The following is a 24,985-nucleotide window of genomic DNA, read 5'->3' on the forward strand; positions in this document are numbered from 1 at the left end:
AACACTGAGTGTGCATTGGTGGCCCTCAGCCTCTGTGGTCTCTGTCTCTGCTCTCCTCTGCCTGTTTCCCACCTGGCTACCCAAACCTGACCAGCTCAAGCACAGATTCTCAAGCCTTCTGCCGAGCCTATTGATCTGGTCGGTCCTGGCTCCACTCTGTATAAAGGAAAAAAGGTCCCCTCAGCCCCTCTTGCTGTCAGGCGACCTGAGAGCCACCCCATTGGCACCGGGTCTTCCAGCAGTAGCTCACTAAGGGCCTGTCAATCTCCTTGTCCAGGCTGTAGAACGACCCAAGTTTCCTTCCTTTAAAGCATCTTGGGACACTGGTCCCACAGGGACAATGATGGAAGACTTCATGGTGGGGCAGAGCTCCAGGGTGAGTGGCAAGTCCTGCCTCTGGGAACAGTGTGAGGATGATGATGAGGACTACTGAGGTGAATCCTCAAAGAGCCCCAGGCTGGCTCACCGGAAGCTAACCCCACCCCAGCAGAGCTGAGGGCAGGGCTGCCACTCAGTGAAACTATTCCCAGAAGCCATGAACACTGCAGTTGGTAGCACTGACCCAAAGCCCTCTCCTCCTGGTGTGAGCTTCAGGGTTCAATAACCCTGGATTCAATTCTCACCAGAATGTGGGCAAGCGGCTTCATAGCTTCAAATGCCTTGGTTTCTCAGCGCACCTTTAGGGGTGAAGAACTCTCAGGCTTGAATCGGGGTGGGCAGCATGGGAGTCAATGAAATGCCAGCCCTTTGGTGCCAGCTCCCCACAGATGTCATCTCCCATGTCTAGGCGCAGCCCCTCTGCCCTTTCTGCCAGAACCTCCGGGGCTTTATAGCTCCCCTGCAGTCATGACCACTAAGTCCACTTATTCCATCCGTGTTATAGACATACTCTGCCCCTAAATGCACCATTGCTCTCGGAGAAAGTATGGGGCAGAGAAGGGCAGGAGGGGACACATGGGTGAGGGGACCAATGGCATTGATACTGGCAATGGATCCTCACACATATGCTTTCATGGGCCAGCCTTTGAGGGTTATACGTGAGCACTGTCTGCAGGACAAAGGAACAGGAACACACACACACACACACACACACACACACACACACACGCACTCACACACGAATGTACACACATGCAGGTGCATACATACACATTCACATACAAACACATACACACATGCACTCATACACAAATGTACACACATACAGGTGCATACATACACCTGCACATACAAACACTCACATGCACATATACATGCACTCACACATGAATGTACATACATGCAGGTGCATATATATACACACACATACAAACACATACATATTCACACATGCACATACACATCACACATGTATACACACATATGCACTCAAACATGCACTTACATACATATGTACATATGTATGTGCATACACACATCACTCATGCATGTACAAACACACACATGTACACTCACATACACGACTGCACATGCACTGACACATATGCATATACACACACACACACACAACACAGAGACCTGATACGTCTCTCCAGGGACTCCTTCCAGCTCTCTTTGATAACTGGCTAGGACACAACATCACAGTAGCAGGTGTCTGTCCCCATTTTAAGCAAAAGAAGCTACATCTGAAAAGCGCCCGGAAATGGCTAGCATGTCATGTTCCAGCTATACTCATATGAAAGTAATAAAAATATCAGTCCCCTCTGTTAAAAAAAAAAAAAGTTACACAACAAGCAAGCAATCCACAGTGTCATTGTCAATAGTTAAAAACACAGGCACCTTCCCACCTGCCCCACCCCCACCCATGTATGCAGTTTGACCCTCCCCAGCATTTACCAGGAGACACGCCCACATTCATAGCTCTCTCTCTCTCTCTCTCTCTCTCTCTCTCTCTCTCTCTCTCTCTCCAGGAAACATGTCATGGAGCTCAGGACTCACCTTCTAGGCAAGTGCTCCATCACTGAGCAGTTGAGTGGTGTGGGGAGGTTTGCTGTAATGAACCCAGTATCACCTCCAGACTGGGAACCAGTCCATTTCCGGCTTTATAGGTTCCTGCTGTGGAACTATGGGTGAGTAGCTTCCCCTCTCTGGGCCTCAGGTTTCTTACTTTTGGAATGGGAAAGTGAATATGGAAGTATCGATGGCCCTTGCCACAGTTCTGACCAAGAGGTGGACCAATGAACATCTTGGTGAACATCGGGACTCAGCTACCTGGGTCTGAGGTCAGGGCTCAGCTATCTGGGTCTGACTGAGGTCACCAGCGCCTGATCTTCCAGCAAACTGGCCAAATGCAGGGAGGGCCTTGTGACTGGGGTTACAGACCAAGTCAGGGTCACCCAAGATGCTGCTTTCCTGTTGGCTGATATCCAGCCTTTACTGGGCACCATGCTAAGACGGTATGGCCTGATGCCAGAATAAGTGTGGTGACCTGAGAGTTCAGTCCCTCTTAGGACCTCAGTATTTGCTATGTTTAAAGTGCTACTCTGTAACACTGATAGTGATGATGATGAGGAGGAGGAGGCTTGAGAATACACACACACACACACACACACACACACACACACACACCATACATATACATACACACATACACACCCCAAGACATATTCCATCTGTAAAAAGGGAGTGTTAAGTATTTTTCTAGAGGTTTAAAAAAATGTGTCAGTTCAGGGTGAACCTGATCCAGTTTTAAAGCACTTAGGAATCATCCCAGAATTCCCTAGTTATGTTTCCAGCCTTGGGCATAACTGGAAATCTTCCACCCGTGCCTGGGGCTCCCCATGCCCGTTCCTGCCTGGAGTCAGACTGTGAGTCCTGGGCCCATCGAGGAAGGCGGGACCTGCCCAGCCTTGTAGATCCACCAGCCTGCGAGGATCTACAGGAAGGGAAGAGAGTCCCCTTCGGTGGCCTGAGTCTCTCCTCTCTGCTTTGGGTGGATGATGCCTGGCTTGGTGGGGAACTATTTCTACTCTGCTCTGGGCTCATGCCCTGGGCTGTAGACAGCTCACAGCTACGATATCACAGGCCACTGCAAAGTGCTTCACCCTTGTGCATCAGAATAAAAAATCAAGTTCATCGTTTTCTTTCTCCTGGAGAAAACACACAAATCGAACCCAGCTGCTTCCTGAAGACACGGGGTCCTGGTCCTGGTCACAGGCATTCCTCGCTGGTCTGTGTTGTCAGTGGCTGCTGTGCAGGGGTTGGGCACTAGGCACCATCGTTTTGTGGAGGTCAGTTGGATCCCATCTTTACAGTTCTTCTGTTGCTCTCTCGGTATCCCTCTTACACGTGTCACGGCTCTGGCTGAGCCAGAGTAGGCCATCATGGCTTCTCTATTTAGCAGTGTGGCTTTAAAAACAGCCACATACATAAGTCCCAGGACTCTAATTCCGTTCAGCTATGGTAAGCAGTCAGAGGCTCTCCAGCAACATCTGGATTTCTGGGGGTCAGATGTCATCGATGTAACCTGTGATTTTTCCTGTCCCCCAGGGATGACAGGACGCTAAGGCACAAGTGCCACAAATCCTACTAGAGAAACACACTGCCAGGGGCTTCCCTAGGCACAAAGAGACATTGCAGCTGAAGTTACATGGCATATAAAAATTCTGTACATATTCCCTAACCACACACAGTGCACATTTAGTATAAATAGACAGAAGCAGCATCGTAGAAAAGGCAAGTTTGTTCTGGGAACAGATACAACATTTGGTCTAAGGCTGCTCTGGGTGTCTGAATGGCTATCGTGCCCCCAGCAGCCAGCTTCAGAGGGACTGCAGAAGGTCACCTGTGCGCCCACCGGTGGGCTAGGTGGGCGGAGGGCCGTTGTACCGCAGCATGAGCGCAAAAGAGCGAGCGAAGTTGTTGGCCAGGGCGCAGCTGCGCTCCTCCTGGCCTGCTGGCAACAGGAACAGCAGCAGCAGAAAGAGCAGGAGCAGAAGCTGCAACGGCAGTGCCACGCGGCATGCTTTCTGTAGGAGAGAGCAGGGACTCCGCCACCGCTTCTGCTGCCGACTCTGTGAACCAACAGGAGATACACCGTGAGTGACTAGAGGGCTCAGTGGGATGTGGGACGGGAGGAAATGCTGGATCAACCACGTGACTGTGGAGAGGGGTATGATGGGTAATCTTGGGTGTCGCTCTAGAATCACAAACCTCTGAACATGCCTATGAGGATGAGGGAGTTTTAGACTGGGCTGAGGTGGCCAGACCCAGCCTAACAGTAGGTGGCGCCATCTCACGGGGCTTCGAGCTGAATAAAAGTGAGAACATGATTAACATCCATCCCTCTCTGCTTCTGGATTGTGGGCATAATGTGACCAGCCACATCCTTCGAGCCTGTCCTTGGGTTGCTTTTCTCAGGCATTTGTCACAACAGTGAGACAACTAGGATGTGTAGCTGAGCCTTGCCAGCTACAAAGATCTCCACAGTTTCCTGAGACTGGTCATTCGAGGATTAGGAAGAAGTGTAACAATTAACAGAACAACGGATTTGGCCAGGGATGACAGAAATCCTTGCCTGGTGGACCCACGGGCTGCTCCTCAGCTACCCAGTCACAAAGGTTGGTGAGCGGTCATGTACTGACTACGTGCTGACCCATGTTGGACTGCTGAGGCCCAGAGGCCCTTGGGGATATCTTTAGCCATGGTTTCTTATGAGATGCAGCATGTAGGCTGGTGGAGAAGCCTGGGTTAGTGTTGATGGAAGTTGAGCCTGTGTGTGACCTCAGGCTGCTGACTCTCCCATGGCCTTAATTTCCTCCTCTATAAAATAGGCAGAGGACAACAGCCTTCCAGGGCAGTTGAAAGCATTCAGGAAGCCCATGAGGAGTTGAGGTGGAGTGTGTGCACTCATGTTCTGGGTGGACTACTGGGATAGTGAACATGTTCACAGACAGGGGCCAGTGTCTCTGTGGTCGCCTCCTGGGTACTGAGGGATAGGCAGATGCCAGAGCAGAGAAGACATTCTGTTTTTCAGCAAATAAAGGATGGGAACCCCTGGTGGGCCCCTTCCTGCTTGAACGAATTTGAGTAGGGCATAGGTAATACTCCACAGAGAAATGGAGGCTAGGATCGTTAATCTACTTGTTGGCCCCTAAAGAGTATTTGTTAGAAGTGTGTGTGTGTGTGTGTGTGTGTGTGTCCGAGCTTTTGAAACTCTCATTAAATATCCCCTTTATTTCAGATATTTCTTATTGCAAACATCTTAGAATTTAGAGCCCTCAAGAAGAATGCAGACTGTCCAGAATTGATTAGAGAGCATCTGCAGGCCCCTCTCACATCCAGCAGGGCTCACTTGTAAATGCAAACACAGCTGGACCTTCACTAGTTTGGAAGAAATGAGGGGACAGGATGCGTGGACATGAGAGAATATTGCTGCATGTTCTGCTCGGTTTTCCTTTCCAAAATTCTGTTATTTGTAGTGTATGTGCAAGTGCATGCATGTGTGCGTGAGTGTCTGTGCACATGTGGCATGTGTATATGCATGTGTGTGGTATATGTTTTATATGCATGCACATGTGTGTGTTTGGTGTGTGTCCTGATGTGTGATGTGCATGTGCACACATGTATGTGGTATGCATATGTGTACCTGTGCACATGTGTGTACACACATGTCCATGTGTGTGCATGTGTGCCTGTGTGCCTGTCTGTGAGTGTGTGCGCCCATGCATGTGTGTGACATGTGCATGTACATGTATGCATAACATATGGGGGTACCTGCTGGCTCATGTGGATATATGCACAACCTTTGGAGAAGCCAAAGATTGATATCAGGATGTCTTTCTCAGTATTGTTTCCATCTTTTGTTGTTGTTGTTGTTGTTGTTGTTGTTGAGACATGGTCTCTTCCTGAATCTTTGTGTTCACAGCCTAGTCTGATCATCAGACCTCAGGACCTGCTTGTCCCTGCCCCTCACCCTGGGTGTCGGGATCTGAACTTGGGTCCGGAGGCCTACGCGGCACTCACTGTAACCACCAACCATCTCCTCATCCTCTTCCACTTCCAACCAGAAACTGCTCAAAAGGTAGTCCATTAGGTTTAAAAAGGCTACTGACAAGGAGGGTTGATGGGAGGAAAAGGGAGGCAGACATGCTGAAATCATAATGTCAGACGCTAAAGTGCTATGAAACATGACTTGCTGTTCACAGATGCTGAGTACACGCTGTGGGTTAAAGCACTGCAATTTGCCAACATTGAACGTCATCGTTCCGTTAGGGGAAATGGGGAAATGGAGGAGACGGCATAGCTAAAGTCAGGACAACCTCTGGAGGAGGGGAGCCCGCCAGCAGCTACAGGCTCCCTGGCTGACGTGAGTTCCTGAGAAGTTGGGTGGAGTGGAGGAGAGGAAGGCTTAGAGATGGGAGGGCTGGGATCAAAAGGAAGCAGCCCATCTGATTGACAAGTTCAAAGCAGCCTTTAGGGTTCTGTGGGTAGAGGGAAGATGGCATCAAGTGGGGTTGGAGGTCAGTCGGGGTCAGAGACAGCATGGCTGAGCAAAGCCCAGCTAGGTATTTAGCTGGGACAGGGAAGGGACAGCTGACTGCTGAGCTGTGTGTAGGTGACACCCAGGGAGGTCAGTGATATCGCCTGCCCCAGCTCCAAATGGCCTTACTGCCCATGGGACACAAGAGGAGAGGCTGTCCAGAGCGCCCACCACCAGGCACGTGAGTGTCCACTGCACCTGCTAATTGGAGGGTTTTGTTTGTTTTTAAACCTCAGCTGCGGGATCCATCCTCTACCACGAGAAGCCAACCAATGCCTCCTGAGGTTTGGTATCACAATATCCCACCCAACCAGGGTACCTGTCCAAAGGCAATCATTCTCTTACTACCAAAAAGAAAGCAGTCACTACCACCAAAGCCAGAGTAAACTCGATTGGAAAAGCTTCCACAGACGAGCTGGGGATGATACTGATCAGTATACCTACTTGGCTGGCATGCCTGAAGCTCTAGGTTTGATTGCCCGCACTGGGTAAACTGGGTGTGGTCGTGTCCACCTGTCACACGGGCAGTGGCAGATTTAGAATCCTGGTTCATCCACACAAATGAATCTGAGGCTTAACCTGGGCTGTGGGAGACTCTGGGGAGGGAGGGGAGGATGGAGCGAGGGAGAGGAAGTGAAGGAGAAAGAAGCTACAGAGGAGAGGCTGTGCCTTCAGTGGGGAAGAGGGGCAAGGACAGGGACCTCACAGGAAGAAGGGCAGAACACTCCACACCTGGTTGGAGGGAGTAGGGGGGAGCTATTTCTTGAGAATTTGAACCAAAGGCAGGGACTCCCCCAACTAGACGGGCTAGCGTAGCCCAAAGGAAGCCAGAATGAAACGCAACCAGCAGTAGAGGTTTTGACTTTCAAGATTCCCAGGCAAAGTTGCCCTGAGTGGGCGGGAGGAAGCCATCCTGAGTACTCCCCGGGGGAGCTAGATTGGGACAAAACTCTAAACTCCAGCAAGGTGAAAATGGGGGCTGGGGGTGAATCTTGGAACCTTGGAAATACAATCAGGTAAACCCAGTGCGACTCCTAGGTGGGACTGTATACCAAGAGCCCCACTGTGTGGTGCCCAGCATACCAAGAGCCCTATTGTGTGGTGCCCAGCATACCAAGAGCCCTATTGTGTGGTATGCCAAGGACGCACCTGCTCCTGGCCCCTGCTAACCACCCTGGCTTGCCCTGGAAAACAGCAGCTCCAGTCAGACCAGACAGAAAAGGCTGTTTTCAGGGAGGGTGGCACCACATTCCAGGCCACAGAAAGGCTTGAGATGAGTCGCAGCCCAAGTCCAGCTGCCATCTGAAAAGTTAACTACAATTTATGTGTCTGAGGGCTGCAGGCAAGCGTCTGCTGGCACGGAGCTGGCTAACACGTTGGCAGTACAAATTTAATAAATCTTAATTACTCTGTTTATGCAAACAAACAGGCTGGAGCTGCTGACGCAGCTGGAGCTATAGATGACTGGAGGCCTGAAAAGAGTAAGGAAGTGTGGAGAACCAACAGCACGTAAATTGTCAGCCCAACAGTGGGCGTCTTTCTTCCCCATGGACTGAAAATAATGCATAGAATGCTTTAAACTTGGTGAGATTACAGCCTCTGCAGAAGCTGCTTCTGTTCTACTCGGTTGGCCTCTGTGTGTGCATGTGTACTGTGCATGCATGTGTGTATGTGTGTGTGCATGTGTGTGCAAGTATGCATGTGTGTAAGTGTGTGCAAGTATGCATGTGCATAAGTGTGTGCATACATGTGCATGTCTGTGCAAGTATGCATGAGTATAAGTGTGTATGCATGTGTAAATATACGTGTATGGAGTTCTGTCACACTTGCATGTACCTAATCAGGTAAATAACAACAGGCAGACTATGAATTTGAGCCTTGAATGTCCCACAGAGACTCATGTATTAAAGAAACTGATCTCCTCACTAGCTACTTGGAGGAAAGGAATCTTTAAGAAGCAGGGCTGCACATGGCTCAGCTGTAAAGAACACAGTCTGCTCTTGCAGACAACCTAGGTTTGATTCCCAGGTCCCACCCAGCAGCTTACAACTGTAACTCCAGTTCCAGGGAATCAGGTGCCCTCTTGTGGCCTCTGTAGGCACTGCATGCATGTGGTACGCAGACTTGGGGGGGCGGCGCATGCAAACACCATAAGGATGGGGGGGGGCTTCTAGAGGAAGGTCTTTAGGCCATTGGAGGTATGCTCTTGAAATAGTCTGTGGGACAGACCCTGGCCTTCTCTTCTTCCTCTTCTTTTGCTCCCTGGCCACGAGGTGTGTGGTTTTGTTCTACCTCCTGTTCCCACCATCATGTGCTACTTCACTCAGGCCCAAACCAACAGGGAGAAGTGACCCCAATGGGAAACTCCATGGAAGCCGTGAGCCAAATAATCCTTCCCTCTTGATAAGCTGATTTCCTCAAGCATTCTGTAACAGTAACTGAAAGCTGACTAACACGAGACGGCTGTCACTGCTCTTTCTGCTCTTGGAAGAAGTAGGGAGCCTGTCTACAGGCATCCGAGTCCCTCATATACACAACAGTTGAGAGCCTACTAAGTGCCAGTTGGCAGGAAGGAAACTTAGGAAGAGCATGGTTGAGTTCTTTGCCAAATGTCACACACACACACACACACACACACACACACACACACACACACACCAGTGTCTGAGCCTGGTCTTAAATCCTGAGCATAAAACACCAGTTCTCAAAGTGTGGTCCCTGAACCGGAAGTGTGAGAAACACGTGGGAATGTCGGAAACACAGACTCACGAACTATCCAGCCCGATGGATCAGAACCGCAGCAGGGTTGGGCGTAGCCCTCTGGGCTCACAAGCCACCCTGTGGGTCGTCTCTGGTACCAAGCAGCTGTGAACGGCCTCATACTTTGCAGGAGGCTGTGGCTATTGGCTTAGAAGGAAGCCGTAGCAGAAGCCAGCCTTTTACATGCCTGTGTGTTTGAATCAGGGTGGATATGCACAAAGAACCTCCTGGTTTGTACACTCGATGACAGAACAATGGCCATCCTCTCCTGGTTGTAGCTCCACAGGGCTATTTGTTGAGCCTTGGGGCGAGGAACCCTCGTGGCTGCTGCTCTTCAGAGCCTCCTGACCCAGACAGAGATCGCCAAGCCCCAGCTCCACGTAAATGTCCTTGCCACTGCGCACCCAGCCAAGTGCTCACACTCTAGTATGGCATACATCGCTCTCTTGTTGGTTGGTGGGATTTGAGCACCTTAAACATCATTCTGCACAGAATCAGCAGTGACTCCATAAGGACAAAATAAATGAATGGCTGAAAACACAGGCAGTTAGTGGGCACCATGACTGGACCAGGGATCCAGATGTAGCTAATGCTTAGAATCTTTCTGACAGGTACAATCCATGGCCCATGTGTCACGTCACAGCTAGGATGTGGTCCAAAACAAAACTATAAACATATTTAAAATATTGTGAGTTGTGTTTAAAAGGAGGAGGAGCAAGACAAAGCAGAGGTGGAGGAGGAAGAGGAGGAGGAGAAGGAGGAGAAAAGGAGGAGGAGGAGAAGAAGAAGAGGAGGAAGAGGAGGAGGAGAAGAGAAGAAGAAGAAGGAGAAGAAGAAGAAGGAGGAGGAGGAGGAGGAGAGGAGGAGAAGAAGGAGAAGGAGAGGAAGAAGGAGAAGGAGGAGGAGAAGAAGAAGGGAGAAGGAGGAAGAGAAGAAGAGAGGAGAAGAAGGAGGAGGAGGAGGAGGAGGAGGAGGAGAAGAAGAAGAGAGGAGGAGAAGAGGAGAAGAAGGAGGAGGAGGAGAGGAGAGGAGAAGGAGGAGGAGAGGAGAAGAAGGAGAAGGAGGAGGAGGAGGAGAAGAAGAGGGGGGGGGGAGAGGAGAAGAAGGAGGAGGAGGAGAAGGAGGAGAAGAAGAAGAGGAGGAAGAAGAAGAAGAAGGAGGAGGAGGAGAAGGAGGAGGAGGAGGAGGAGGAAGAAGAGAGGAGGAGAAGAGGAGAAGAAGAAGGAGGAGGAGGAGGAGGAGGAGAAGAGAAGAGGAGGAAGGAGAAGGAGGAGGAGAAGAAGAAGAAGAAGAAGAAGAAGAAGAAGAAGAAGAAGAAGAAGAAGAAGAAGAAGAAAGAAGAAGAAGAAGAAGAAGAAGAAGAAGAAGAAGAAGAAGAAGAAGAAGAAGAAGAAGAAGAAGAAGAAGAAAAGAACTCTTTGTGACTTGTGTCTCAGTGTCAAAAGGTTGGATGCCCTTGATCAACTCTGGCCTAGGATGCATGCATGTGGACTCCCAACCATGAAGGGCCTTAAAGTGCAGCAACCACTGGCAGAAGAACACCGATCTTGGTACCTTCCATCTTCCGCCAGGGGCCACCAGGCCAGGCAGTAGTGGTCACATGACCTTTCCTGACACCTCTGCACTCCACAAAGTTCATGTCATTCTGAACTGGGGGGTTGGGGGGAGTCCTGGGCGACACACCTGCCCCAGTATGTTCTGGATCACACAAGCCTTCAAAATTAATTCATCGAGTAAATTAAGTCAATATCGGTATTTCCATTTCACACACTGAGAAGGGAGACCTAAGGCAAGGTGATTCGTCCAAGGCCACAGAGCTAGCTGAAGGGCCCAGGGCTCAGCCTTGGTCCCCTCAAGATGCCAGAGGCCAGGAATGAACCCAGGGTGTCCATACCAGAGATGCTGACTCTGGGGCATGAGGGATCTGAAGTGACTCCAGGTCCTTTGAACCAGAATGTGCTGGGGGCTCATGTTAACGATGGTAACACCGGGGACAGCAAGGGACAGGATCAGGGAGACCCTCCAAGCCCCAGGCACACTGTGAGACAGTGAAACGTTAGGTGCTGAGGCCTGAGGGCTGATGCTAGTCAGCCGCCACATGCCTGGTGGACACAGCCAGCCTTCGCAACACTTTTTTCCTCCTCTTAGAGCGGAGTTAAGAAAACTATTTTGTCAATGGTAGGGTGCGTGGAGATGCCCAGCCACAAGTGTCCTGTCTTGAATTGCAAATGTCCCCACAGGCTTCTGGTTTGGACAGCTGGGTTCCTAGCTGACTGTCCCTATTAGGGGAGGTTACAGAGACCTTGGGAGTTGGGGCCAGCTGACTGAAACATATGCCGGGTCTCACTGTTCAATTTCCTCCTTCTCCCTCTTCCACCCCTCCCCCCTTCCCCTCCTCCTTCCCCAGCCTCTCCCTCTCCCTTCATAGTTGGTCAGGAAGTGAGTGGGCAGCCCTTCTCTGTCACAGGCTCCCAAAGCTCTGACATACTGCCCAAGCACATGAGTCCTTAAGACCATGGCTGCATTCTCTGAAACATGAGTCCAAGCAAACCCTTTCTCACGTCTTTTTTCCCTGTTGGATTTGGTCACAGCACCGGAAAGGGAACTGAGACCACTAAAGCCCCAGTCCTGGCACACAGAGCCTAGACTGTCATCTGGTATGACACCCAGTATCGCTCTAGGACTGCCACCTAGAGGGCAGGAACTGGTACTGCTCCCATTTTTGCTGTGACCAGCGTGGGAAGAGCCTGCCTGGCAGAGAAAAGGACTCCACCACCCTTTTGAATGTGTCCCCTGGGACCAAAGAGGCCACACGATCTATTTGTCCAGGATGGTCCAGGCTCCTGGGTCAGTCCTGGTTTACACCAGCTGTCGCAGGTGTAATCAGAGCAGCATCCAGTCCTTCTCCTGAGTGTCCCCAGGGTCTGGATGACAAATCCAGGGTCCCTCCTCAATCTCATGTCAAGGTTAAGTCATCTACACACACTTCAATCCCTCCCTGAGCCTGGGGCTTCCTGAGAACACACTCCTCGGGGCCCAACCCATTACAGCCCAAAGCTGGTTCTCCATCCATGCTCTCCCGCTCTCGAGGAATGTTCTAGAAAACCCAGACACCCTGCGCCAGAGTCACGGGCCTCCAGCCTTGCACATTCTCTGCCCTCTAGCTGTGTGGGACAGATGGCAGACACGTACCTTCTGGAATGCAGTCAGCTCCCCTGGAGAACTCTCCGTCTGTTATTTTAGGGAAGGGGGAAGAAACGGGGTAAAAAAATCAGCTAGGCACGTAAAACTTAAACCCCAGCAGAACCCGTAACAGAATATTCATTTTGTCAGGGGAGTATTTCGCTCAAACCGCCGGTCATCTGGACAGCCTGCGCCAGCAGGGGATCCCATTTAATGAGCTTTTTAACACACTTCAGGGCCAGGTGGCACTGTCTGGATGGCCTTGGCCCGGGCTGGGGATGTGGTCTATATGGCCTGGGCTGAGCTGACACCTAGTGGCCAACCTGGCAGTTGCAGAATTAAAAAACCGCCTGGCTTGCAGAAAGCTATGGCTTCTGAGGCCTGAAAGTTGGGGTCTGGAGGCCATCCTACCTACTCCTTCCTGGGCCTAGGACACTTAACTTCTTTGTCACACTTTTGTCACTAGTTTGGAGGGAAGGATGCCCCTCTGTGTAGGCGAGTTAGGTGGCCATACTGTTTAACCAAGGGCTATCATTACCATAAGCAATGGTTTGCCTAAGAGATGGGAAGTCCAGGAGACAAAAGGGTCAAAGGTCAAGGCTAGGGGAAGAGAGGAGCCAAGTCTCAGGACTCATCCCTATGGCAACATCAGACCCCAGTGAAGGGCTCTGTGGCCCTTCTAGCATTGGCGTTGGGGTTGGGGCTCAGCTATTCCCTCCGGAGTCAGCTCTACGACCAAATGCGGAAATGAACTAAAACTGTAACATGGTGAGAGGGAGACATCTCTATGTACTGAGCAGGAGTCACTGCCCTTAGTCCCAGGACTCCAGCTTCTCTGGGAGGTCAGATGGACATACAATATTACACGCTAAGAGCCTGAGACCCAAGAGTGTCCCCTCTCTTCCTTTAAGCAGCCACATTGGCCTGACATATGGATACGCAGGAACAAACATGGGTAGATGGAGCTCTGTCTCCCCAAGACATGGGTGCCCCCTGGGACCCCAGCCTCTCCCCTACCCCCGACCAACACCCACCAGCAGGTCGCCGGAGCCCTTGAGCTTGGACTTGTAGAGCATCCACCGGTATCGCAGATCTTCCAGCTCATTGGAGGGGTCCCTTGCTGGTCTGTGACGAAGCAGGTTCTCAAAGAGGATCTGTCCTTCTGGGATCCGAGCCTCCAGCTCCTGAGAGAGAAGACGGCAGCATCATGCCACAGCTGTCCAGTGACTCACGAACCCCACCGGCTGGGAAGAATGAGCCAATCAAGGGCCATCCGAGGCATGCTGGGAAAAGTAGATTGGACCAGTAACACGAGACTGCTCATCCATGCAAGTTTTTTTTTAAAAGGGTTTTTTAGGGATGGAAAGACAGCTCAATGTTTACAAGTTACGGCTGCTCTCGCGGAGAACCTGGGTTCAATTCTCAGTACCCAAATGTTGGCTTGTAACTATCTCTAACTTTAGTCCCAAGGAATCTGATGCCCTCCTTCTGGTCTCCAAGGGCACCAGGCACACATGTGGCACACAAGGGCACAGACATACAAGCAGATAAAAATGTTCTTGTTAAAAACTGGTCCTATGTATATTTATTTCATCTGCATGAGCATCTACCTGCCTGGATCCATGTGCATCCTGAGTGTGCCTGGTGTCTACAGAGATCAGGAGAGAGCATCAAATCCCTTGGACCTGGAGTTATGCTTTTTCTGAGCCACCACATGGATGGCGGGAAGTAAACCCAGGTCCTCTCCAAGAGCAGCAACTGTTCTCGACTACAGAGCCTTGCATCCAGAATGTAAGAGAACGCCCAGCATACGGAATAGCAATGAGGTCCACTGACCACAATTGTTACTCTCAACACTGACAAGCTGGGACCACGAGAGGTTGGTCACGGCGGTCATCACGATGAACTGATCACCGAGAGGTGACACTGCTGGCATTTGAGACTGCCAGAGTTGATGCTCAGTCAGGTAAGCTTTTTCTAAGTAGACCATAGGGTGGCACTTCCTCTTCCTGGGAGTTCTGAGAGATGCTGTGGTATGGGGTGGATGAGGGGGTCTACAGGCTGGAGCCTGGGCTTCAATCCCAGCTTTGGGCTCTGGCTAAGCTACTCGGCATCCACCACAGTGTGGGATGGGACCAGAAGTCATTGTTGATGTGACTGGAGTAGTGGGTGGGGAGGAGGGTGGAGAGACGCCCATGCAGCTCCCTCTGTGGGCTGAGCCTTGCACTGAGAACACAGGGCAACATTTAAAGCCAGCAATGGATTCACAAAAACAGGAACAGCTAGTAAGGACAAGACCGAGGAAGGCGAGGAACAGCTCCATGGCAGAGCACTTGCCTAGCACGTCGGATGGAGGCCCTGGGTTCAATCCTGAGCCAAGTCAAAGCACCCCAGAAGCCCTGGACATGGACGAGGCCTGAGAAGGGAGGCCTCTGTCCAGACCTCCTGTTGCTTAGGACTTTTGCCAACCTAGGGGGAAATTACATCAGCTCTGAAGCTTCCAAAGCCTCCCAAAGATAAGGCGAAGAAAGCCGAAACCTGGGCTTGGTAGAGGCAGGGGCTTATTCTCTTTGTAATGAGATGCCCGCAGACTCATTCTCAGAGTAAGTGAATCCAGGCCTTGAGTGTACTCATAGCTTAGTTCCAGTTCGTGGCCCTTGAACGTGGACTCAGCGGTCCCAGAATCATAAAGCCCCCATTTTTTTTGACAATAGCAAACAAAATCATCCCTGTTGGAAGAGATTATCCTAAGTCCCAAATTAGTCTTAATATATATTTTGTTCAGGACAAAAAGCAGCCACATGATAATATGCAACCCCAAGAATGAAAAGCAAAAATATATAACAGAAATACCGGACTGGAGAGATGACTCAGTGGTTAAGAGCACTGATTGCTCTTCCAGAGGTCCTGAGTTCAAATCCCAGCAACCACATGGTGGCTCACAACCATCTGTAATGGGATCTGATGCCCTCTCCTGGTGTGTCTGAAGACAGCTACAGTGTACTTATATACAATAAATAAATAAATCTTTAAAAAAAAAAAGAAATACCACCTAGAAACCTGGAGATAGCATAATTATTTGTCAATGCAATTGTGGTAGATTACAGTCCAAAGAATTAAAAGACAAGCTTAAACATTTCATCAAGGATGTGACTAAAGCCAAAAATGTCACCAACCAGACCAACCGGAACCGAGTAGAACTTTTAAAACTGGTCGTTACAACAACCAGCGTTAAGACCTTAACAGACACACATAACCTTGAATAAGACGCAGCTAGTAAGAGAACTAGCAAATGGAAATGAGTCAGAAAAAAATATTCAGAATTCAACATTCCGAGTCAAAGGCAAAAGATACACAAAGTAAAAGAAACACAGTGTGTGGGGGATGTAGATTTCAATGACAGTTGAGAAAGGGAGGAAAAGGTATCAAGGCAAAGTTAATATTTTAAGAGAGACTGTCGGGTATTTTTTCCATAAAGACCTACACTGCAAGTGCAGCTCAAATGATTGCTGAGCAGGGTAAGAAGAAATGTGGACTCTAACATCTGACCGAGATTTCCCACAAATAAAGGAGAGAAGATGCAGAGTGGGCTAGATGAGGGAGGTCTGTCCCGCGTAATGACGTAGGTTTGAATGCCGTGCTAAGGGCGTCAAGGTCACATTAGTGATCCTGTTGGGTCATGGCTAGCTGCAGAAGGAGTCTTGACCTGGGAGAAGGCCCACCAGAAAGGAGGCTGCTGTCATGGTCAGGTGAACAGCGACAGAAACATCCAAGAAATGGACTTGAGAAGGGTTTGGTGACTTCTATGGGTTGAATGATTGTCCCATTCCAAACTCAGGTGGACAGTATTGGGGGATGGGACCTTTGAGAGATGACCTGATCTGAGGGTGGGATTAACATCCTCAGGGGTGGGTGGGACTAATACTGTCACAAGAAGGCCTTTTTAAGACCCCTCCCCCCTTTGACTCTTTAGGCCTCCTGATCTCTGGGTCATATTGTGATACAACAAGGAAGCCTTGCAAGGTTCTGGGACTTGGACTTTCTGGCCTTTGGAAGGTAAAATTCTTGCTTATAAATCACTCTGTCTGGAGTATTTTGTTATAGGATTATAGTAGACCGTTATAGCAGAAACAGACCAAGACAGTGACTAGCCAGACGGTACAGAGGAGAGAGGGGTGGTGGACTGAACACAACAGATGTCCGATTCCCCACCCCCCACCCCGCAATACCTTACATCACGAGGTGGAGTCTGTTTTCCCTTCCCTTCAACCCCAGATGGCCTGCTGACTTTCTTTGTACAACACAGGAGAATCTGTGTGAACTAGCATGTGACATTAGCACACTGGTCCCAAATGGAGGCACCCAAGGGCCTTGCCTCTTCCCGTGGGCTTCCTGACAGTCTGCAGCCACCTGGAGCAGTCTGGGCTGTCCCACCCAAGAATGAGACAGTCATGGCCCATGTCAAGTTCCTCACCACCAACTCTCAACCCTCCTCCAGTTAGAGCCACCTAGCTGCCTCACATCTGATAAAAGATCGGGTAGCCCAGCAGATGTGTCTTGACCCCACAAACTGGCAGAAATAAGACTGAGCTCATATCACCTAGTATCAAAATCATGAGTTAATTATGCTCTTGTTTTAAGCAACTGTCATGGTGGTTTATGGCACAGTGGCAGCTGACCAGAGTGAAGTGGTAAGTGGTGATAGTTTTCAAATAGAGAGATATAAAGTAGGATGGATGGATTCATGTATGGATGTGTGAATGTATGCATGGGCAGGTGCAAGGAGAAGTTAAATATTTGAACAAAAAAAATTTAAAATATTACTTAGACTCAGGATGGCCCACAAACTACTATTAAGTATGAACTCCTTCATTTGAGGACGTCCTGATAGCATGGACACCATTCAGGGTTATTCCTTGAGACAGACCTGCAGCTTCAGCTCTCTGGTCCTCAAGTCCTTGGCTGTGGCTGTTCTCATTGTGCTGATTCTAAGTAGCTTGGAGTTTTCTGCCTGCAGCCACTGTTCAAACTCCCTCAGGAGCTGGGGATGGTCTTCATGGAGGTCGTGTTCTTCTGGTGGGTTCACCTGCAGGAAAGCGGTGACCAGAGGTGAGGACAGGAGCATGGCAGGGGGTGGGGGGAGAAACTCAGAGGGATGAGGAACAGTCTCTAGTCATCCACATTTAGGGGTCAAGAGCATCCCTCACCATCACCTCTGGGGATCCCTCTCCGTCACCCTTCTGAAGTTCTAGAAGTCATCACCCTTCTTTACCAAGATGCCTACCCAGTGGCCATCTTCCCTCCATGTTTGTAGAGTTGTGGACTGAGTGAAATGAAAGCCAGTCCAGCTAATTCCTTCCCTGTCCCTTGGTGGGTCCTCCCTCTTCCCCAATATGGCTGGAGAGCCCCAGGTTCCAGTTTACAGGCTCCTGAAGGTTGAACTGCCTCCCTCCTCCTCCCCTTTCCCTCCCCCTCCTCCCCTTTCCCTCCCCACCTTCCTCCTCCTCCCCTTTCTGCCCCCCTCCCCTCCTTTCCCCACCTTCCTCCCCCCTCCCCTCTCTCCCTCTCCCTCTCCCTCTCCCTCCCCTTCCCTCCCCACCTTCCTCCTCCTCCTTCTCCTCCTCCCCTCCTCCCCCTTTCCCCCCCCTTCCCCCTCCTCCTCCTCCCCCTCCTCTTCCTCCTCCTCCCTGCTGCAGCCTGCAGCTGCACCTCAGCCCCTTGAACTTAAGCTCCCTCTCAGTCTCCATAAGCGCTGTCCCATCTACTGAGAACATGCTTGTGGTGGTTTGAAGGATAGCAGTCCCTATAAACTCATATATTTGGATGCTCAGTTCCCAGGTAGTATAAATATTTAGGAAGAATTCAGAGTGTAGCCTTATTAGAGAAGCTGTATCAATGCGGATGGGCTTTGAGGCTTTAAAAACCTATGCCAGTCCCTGTTAGCTCTCTGACTCATGCTTGTGGATCAAGACGTAAGCTCTTAGCTACTGCTCTGGCACCAGGCCTGCCTGCTGCCGCCATGCCGCCTGCCATGACACTCGTGGACTCTAAGGCTCTGGAACTGTGAGCCTTCAATAAACCTTTTGTTTTTATAAGTTACCTTGGTTGTGGTGTTTTGTCATGGCAACAGGAAAGTAACTAAGACAATGCCTCCCCTTCCCTCCCTCTCCTCTTCATATTTCATCAACACTAGATGGACTTCCTCACCCCAGATTTGCATATAACATCCAGCCCAGCACCAGCAAAGGCTGCACCTTTTAAAAGCCTGCTTAACTTCCGGACCCCACTCCCGTGTCTCTCATATTGTGTTCCAGAGCCCTGTGGCACAGACTACTTGCTGGGGCTTGTCAGCAAACAGAATCAGGCTACTGGGTCAGGACCTGTATCTCTGATCTCTTTGTTATCTGGGGTCAGCAGTAATTCCTTTAACCTCTCCCAATATGAGCTGCTGCAGGGGTTCAGAGACATGAGGGCCAGTCTTGTCCAGGGATATTCATGACCTTCTGGTGTGATCTGAGACCTCTAGATCTCAGGCCCTCAAGACCCTTAGTCCTCCAGCAATTGGCTTCTGAGGTCCCATCAGGGGGAACGTAACAAGAAAGCAGATACATCCCATGAGCTAAGCATGCAGGGCAGGAAGGGAGCTGTGCTGGAGACCCCCACTTCCTAGGTTGACATTGGATCTGACCTTCCTCCTGAAGCCTGGGAGACAGACTCACCCCATGCCGTCTCCTGGGAATGGGATCCTGAGGGTTGATGAGAAAGCCAGCCTTTGGGATGTTGTTGGTGAAAACCTGCTTCTTCCCCGTGTCCACCTCCGTCCTCTGCAGCTGCTCGTTCCTCATGAGACTGGGAAGACAGACACTCAGGATATCCATGTGATGAGTATCCATCGGTCCCAGGAAAAGCGACAGGACAGGGGTATCAAGAAGGACAGGAAACTGCTGGGATTCACTAAAGCAGCCCCCTTTGGAGACCATCAGAAGAAGGCTTCACTGGCCTGTTCATGTCGCCATCTCTTATTTTAAACCCACCCACCTCACCATACCCGGAAGGTACTTCCAGGTTCCAGGTTCCATGCCTGACACACACACCCTAGCTACAGCCATCTGCTCTAGGGACCCCAGGAGGTAAGAAGGTATTGTCTGGGACATAGTGGGGAGCAAAGAAGGCTCTCACCTCAGCATGCTCTCTTCTAGCAGTCGAAAGGCCTGCCAAGACTCCATCAGCTTCCTCAGCTCCTCCTGGACCATGGCTGCCCCTTCTGGGGAAGACTTCTTCATCACAAGCTGGCCCAGTGCTTGGAGCAGGGAGAGCTGGACCTCTTTCTCTGGGATTTCAGACAGCAGCCTCTATGGGAAACATGAGTGTACACACACACACACACACACACACACACACACACACACGCACACGCACACGCACACGCACACACACAGATGTGAGGCACTGATTTGGGGGAGTCTCTGTGCCCCTATATGAGATCATCCTGAATGCTTTCCGGGCATATGGCTGAGAGAATGAATCAGCACCTTACCTCGAGCCCAGCCTCTTGGGACTCTGCATCCCACAGACGCCTATCCCCTTGGTGTGACTCCAAGGTCTGTGTGGCCGTGGTGATCCACAGCTGGAGCTCCAACAGCCTGTGACTGAAGGTACAGTGTTCCTGTACACTCTGCTGGCACCTGTCCACAAGGTCCTGGGGTATAGGGAGAGGGAGTGGGAGATCTGAATGCTGCTGCTTCTTTTTAATTTAATTTTTTTAACTTATTCACTTTACATCCTACTCACCGCTCCCCCCCTCCTGGTCACTCCCTCCCACAATCCTTCCCCTGAATGCTCCTTGAGGTAGACTCTGGGTATCACCCCAATTCTGCAAGGTGCCTAGACTGGCTTTACCTTCTATTTACCCCAGCAGGAACCTTACAGGCCAGTCTTCCCCTCTACATGATACAGACCAATTCTGCCCTAAACAGCTCTGAGCCTGTCTTGTTTCCACAGAGACTCCCAAGTATAGGTGAGAGTGGGGCTCCCACTTACTGGGGTGCTCTGTGAACCTGGGAAAACCAGAGGTAGGAATTTGGTAGGGCTGGGCACAGATGTAGCATCTGATCCAGCTGTGGGCTCCTGCCTCCCAGAAGACCGAAATGCTGTCTCTAAAAGGCACATGCACACTATCACCTGTCATTGCCCCAAATCAGAAGCCATCCACAAAAGTAAAATGGGCAACATGGGACATAGCTTGGTGGTAGAGCCCTGGCCTGGTGTATGTAAGGTCCTAATTCGATCAGTTAGGGTGGAAAAGTTTATTGTAGACATCGGCTCCACAGAATGTTCTACAGCAGCGAGAACAGCTCCAGAAGTTACTGCAGAGTAAAACTGGTCAAAGTACGGAGCTTAAGTGAGGGTTGAGTGCTCAGTCCTGAATGGAATATTGATATCAAACCCCTGTGGTGGTTTGAATGAAAGTGGCTACTACAGGTTCATGTATTGTTCCCCAGTTTGAAGTGATTTGAAAGATTAGGAGGTGCGCACTTGTTGGAGAAGGTGTGTCCTTGTTGGAGTGGGCGTGTCCTTGTTGGGGGAGGTGTGTCCTTGTTGGAGTGGGCGTGTCCTTGTTGGAGGAGGTGTGTCCTTGTTGAAGAAGGCGTGTCCTTGTTGGAGGAGGTGTGTCCTTGTTGGAGTGGGCGTGTCCTTGTTGGAGGAGGTGTGTCTTTGGAGGAGGTGTGTCCTTGTTGGAGAAGGTGTGTCCTTGTTGGAGGAGGTGTGTCCTTGTTGGAGGAGGTGTGTCCTTGTTGGAGGAGGTGTGTCCTTGTTGGAGGAGGTGTGTCCTTGTTGGAGGAGGTGTGTCCTTGTTGGAGAAGGTGTGTCCTTGTTGGAGGAGGTGTGTCCTTGTTGGAGGAGGTGTGTCCTTGTTGGAGGAGGTGTGTCCTTGTTGGAGGAGGTGTGTCTTGGGATGGGTTATGATATTTCAGAAGCTCAGGCCATCTCTCTCTCTCTCTCTCTCTCTCTCTCTCTCTCTCTCCCTCTCTTTTTCTCTCTCTCTCCCTCCCCCTGCCCCCGCCTGCTGTATATAGATCAGAAGGTAACTCCCAGCTACTGCTCCCACGCCTGCCTATGTGTCACCATGCTCCCTACCATGATGATTTTGGACTAATCTCTGGAACTGTAAGCCAGACCCCAATAAAATGCTTTCTTTTATAAGAGTTGTCTTGGCCATGATGTCTCTTCATAGCTATAGGACAGTGACTAAGTTACCCTCCCCCTCAAGGATTAGGGATGATCAGGGAAGATGGGTGAAAGAATGCTACGACAGGACACAGCTGGTGTACTCAACTGCAATTATCTGTGCAAAACCAAGCCAGTTTATACAACAGTGGGACAAGGGAGGGACTCATGAGACCCCGCCCCTAACAACGGGCTGTTGCCAGTTTGAAGGGTGCTGGGGGAGGAGGAGTCATTTTTTCTTTGGAGATATGGCCTCTCGTAGGCTGCCCATGTTCTACTGGATGAACCACGGCCTTCCCATATGGGCAGCACTAACTACTCAGTGGATAGTGACAAAGTAAGAGGTCATGAAGGCAGGGACATGTTGGGGAGGGTTCAGGAGGAGGAAGGGAACGGGCAGATATGATAAGATACATTGTATACAATTGTATGAAATTGTCAAAGAATAAATAAAACTAGCCTTTAAAACAGTGAACAGTCCGTGACCCTCTGCAGCGCTGTGGGAAAATCTGCTTGTGTGAAGGTGGGGCTCTGAAGTTCAGCTCTCTTCAGGGCAAGTGAGGGACAGTTTCTGGGGGACACTGGTAGGTTTATGGGGGACACTGGTATCACCCTAGGTTTGGTCTGGAGGTGCTCACATGGGATCTGTTTGTTCTTTAAGATTCGTGTAGCTAAGGCAACATGATTTCTTTTCTATATCTAATTACAACTCTACATAAAGGTTTGCAAAGTTACCTCTCCCCACCCCTTCTCTTTTCCTGGACCTATCAGTTTCTCAGAAGTCTGAATGACCAGCCTTTCTCTCCTCTGTCTTCAAGAAGGCTGGTCACTGTCCTCAGAAGGACAGCCACTCTCCATGCTTCTGGCCTCTTGCCTGGGACTCTGAGCCCCCTTTTCAACCCATCAGGGCCATTTATACTCTAGCCTGTGGCCACTATTCTCACAGCATTACTCTGAAGGCCTCATGCTTCTGTGCTGGGCTCCCAAAGACCCTATCTCCATATATATATATATATATATATATATATATATATATAAAACAAAACAAAACAAAACAAAAACAAAACCACTGGTAGAGATACAGATGCCAGGCCCCTGCCAAGGGACTTGAAAAGTCCATAAAGTTACAGAGTTGTAATCAGATACAGTCCAAAGAAGGGTTCAACACCCCACATTCTGCATCTGCCTTCAACAACCCCGTCAAATATAACCTCAGACATTTTCCAAACCCCACTTCTCTGAGTCCGCAGTACCAGGGTCAGGGTACCAACAGTGACTAACTGACCACAACAGCTTCCTGCCCAAGGGCCTGTGGCCTCTGGCACAGGAGCTCTCTCCCTGTAGATATGTGACAGTTAATCTTGCTTGTCAACTTGACGGGATCTAGAATCGCCACAGGAACAAACCTCTGGCTGTGTCTCTGAAGGGTTGCCTAGGTTTGTTAGTTGAGGTGAGAAACTCCACCGCAATGTGAGCTGCACCACTCTGTGGGCCTGGCTCCAAAACTGCAGGAAAAGGGAGAAAACTGGAAGCAGTTTTAGGCCAGCCTGGGCTGCCTAGGACTCCAGAGTTCCTTGTTCAATACTTTCTGACAAAAGCCAGGTGAGACTGGCTGCTTCAAGGTCTGGCCACTGAGGTTCCCCGAAACATGCTGGACCTGTGGACCAAAGCAACCCTCTCTTTCCTCATGCTGTTTTTGTCAGATACTTGGTCATGGTGATGACAGGACATGAAGGTGACCCGGCTGTGGCTGTCACCAGATTTAACAAGCCCTGAATGTCTGAATGAAGGACAGTTTCCCTCTCCAGAAGCATGCTGAGATGTCACCATCTTGTGACCTCTGATGACACTTGGTAAACATGTCCTCTAATGAATCTCCTAGCTCATCATTTGGATATAGTTTTCGGAACTAACATTTGTGGCCTCTGTTGCCTTCTAGAAGGTGGGGACAGTGTCCTATCTCTCCATTCACCTCCTTTACCCCTGAGACCACAGATGCTGTGTACTGAATGGAATTGGTGATTTCAACCAGACAGAAGGTGCTACTTGGGGGATGAGCTGTGGATGCCCCTGTGGATGCCACAGGCCCTGCATATGGCATCATGTTTCCTGCAGACTCCTGGAGAAGTGTTGGGGCCAAGCCTGGTGCCAAAACTAACAGACACTGTGTCATGGCTTGTTTGTGCTTGGCCCAGGGAGTTGCTATTGGGAGGTGTGGCTTGTTAGAGTAAGTGTATCACTGTGTGTGTGGGCCTCATCCTAACTGCCTGGAAGCCAGCATTCTGCTAGCAGCCTTCAGAAGAAGATGTAGAACTCTCAGCTCCTCCCACACCATTCCTGCCTGGATGCTGCCATGCTCCCCCCTTGATGTTAATGGACTGAACCTCTGAACCTGTAAGCCAGCCCCAATTAAATGTTGTCCTTATAAGAGTTGCCTTGGTCATGGTGTCTGTTCACGCAGCAAAGCCCTAACTAAGACACAATGTAAGTGTGATAGATGCTCCCACATGGAAGGAGGAGACAGAATTGTCTCCTGCCCTTCCTCTCTCAATGCCCTGGGATTGGGGGTCTAACTCTACACACAGGTGCAAAGAAGTCTTTGAAGTTCCAACAAGGGCACTGGCTTCACTGGGAACAAAGGACTTTGCTTTGGTTCAATGAAGATTTTATCTATCTATTTTATCTAGAATTTCTTTCTATTCTAGACATTTCTAAATTGCCCAAGAGAGTGATGTGTCCACCCATTAGCTCCAGAGTGGTAACAAGGATGTTTCCGAAGGAAACAGGGTGTCCAGGGCTGGAATTCAGCCTAGTGTTGATTTTTGTCTTGAGCTGCACTTTCAGGGATCAACTTGAACTCCATGAGGCTTGAAACAAGAGGAAGACCCAGGGGGTTGGGGATTTAGCTCAGTGGTAGAGCGCTTGCCTAGCGAGCGCAAGGCCCTGGGTTTGGTCCCCAGCTCCGGAAAAAAAAAAAAAAAAAAGAAGAAGAAGAAGAAGAAGAAGAAGAAGAAGAAGAAGAAGAAGAAGAAGAAGAAGAAGAAGAAGAAGAAGAAGAAGAAGAAGAAGAAGAAGAAGAAGAAGAAGAAGAAGAACGACGACGACGACGACGACGACGACGACGACGACGACGACCCAGGCCTGTGTAGATCCGGATGTATAGGGAACCTGGAGACTCCATTTCAATTTGTCTCAGTCGACTGTGAAAAATGACTGGGGTTCTGAACAAGCGTCTGCAGGGAGTAGGATCAAGCCTGTGCACCAGAAAGTGCTCATGGCGCCACTAGAGGGCGCTGCAGACAAGGCTCTGAAGTCACCAGGGCTGGGGGGACA

General features: G+C 50.1%; 1 protein-coding gene across 2 annotated transcripts in view; it reads right to left on the reverse strand.

The window, feature by feature from the left end:
- Positions 1–2,636: 2,636 nt before the first annotated feature.
- Syne3 (spectrin repeat containing nuclear envelope family member 3) overlaps positions 2,637–24,985 on the reverse strand; it is an 83,340-nt gene continuing 60,991 nt past the window's right edge. For both annotated transcript variants that reach the window (XM_032908332.1, XM_032908334.1), the window contains 7 exons: positions 19,962–20,123; positions 19,604–19,776; positions 19,144–19,273; positions 17,352–17,510; positions 13,459–13,608; positions 12,434–12,472; positions 2,637–4,013 (listed from right to left, as the gene is read on the reverse strand). In XM_032908332.1, coding sequence (XP_032764223.1) covers positions 3,804–4,013; positions 12,434–12,472; positions 13,459–13,608; positions 17,352–17,510; positions 19,144–19,273; positions 19,604–19,776; positions 19,962–20,123 — 1,023 coding nt within the window. In that variant the 3' untranslated portion in view covers positions 2,637–3,803. The remainder of the gene's footprint in view (positions 4,014–12,433; positions 12,473–13,458; positions 13,609–17,351; positions 17,511–19,143; positions 19,274–19,603; positions 19,777–19,961; positions 20,124–24,985) is intronic.

Source organism: Rattus rattus, chromosome 7, assembly GCF_011064425.1.
Source record: "Rattus rattus isolate New Zealand chromosome 7, Rrattus_CSIRO_v1, whole genome shotgun sequence".
Lineage (NCBI taxonomy): Eukaryota > Metazoa > Chordata > Mammalia > Rodentia > Muridae > Rattus > Rattus rattus.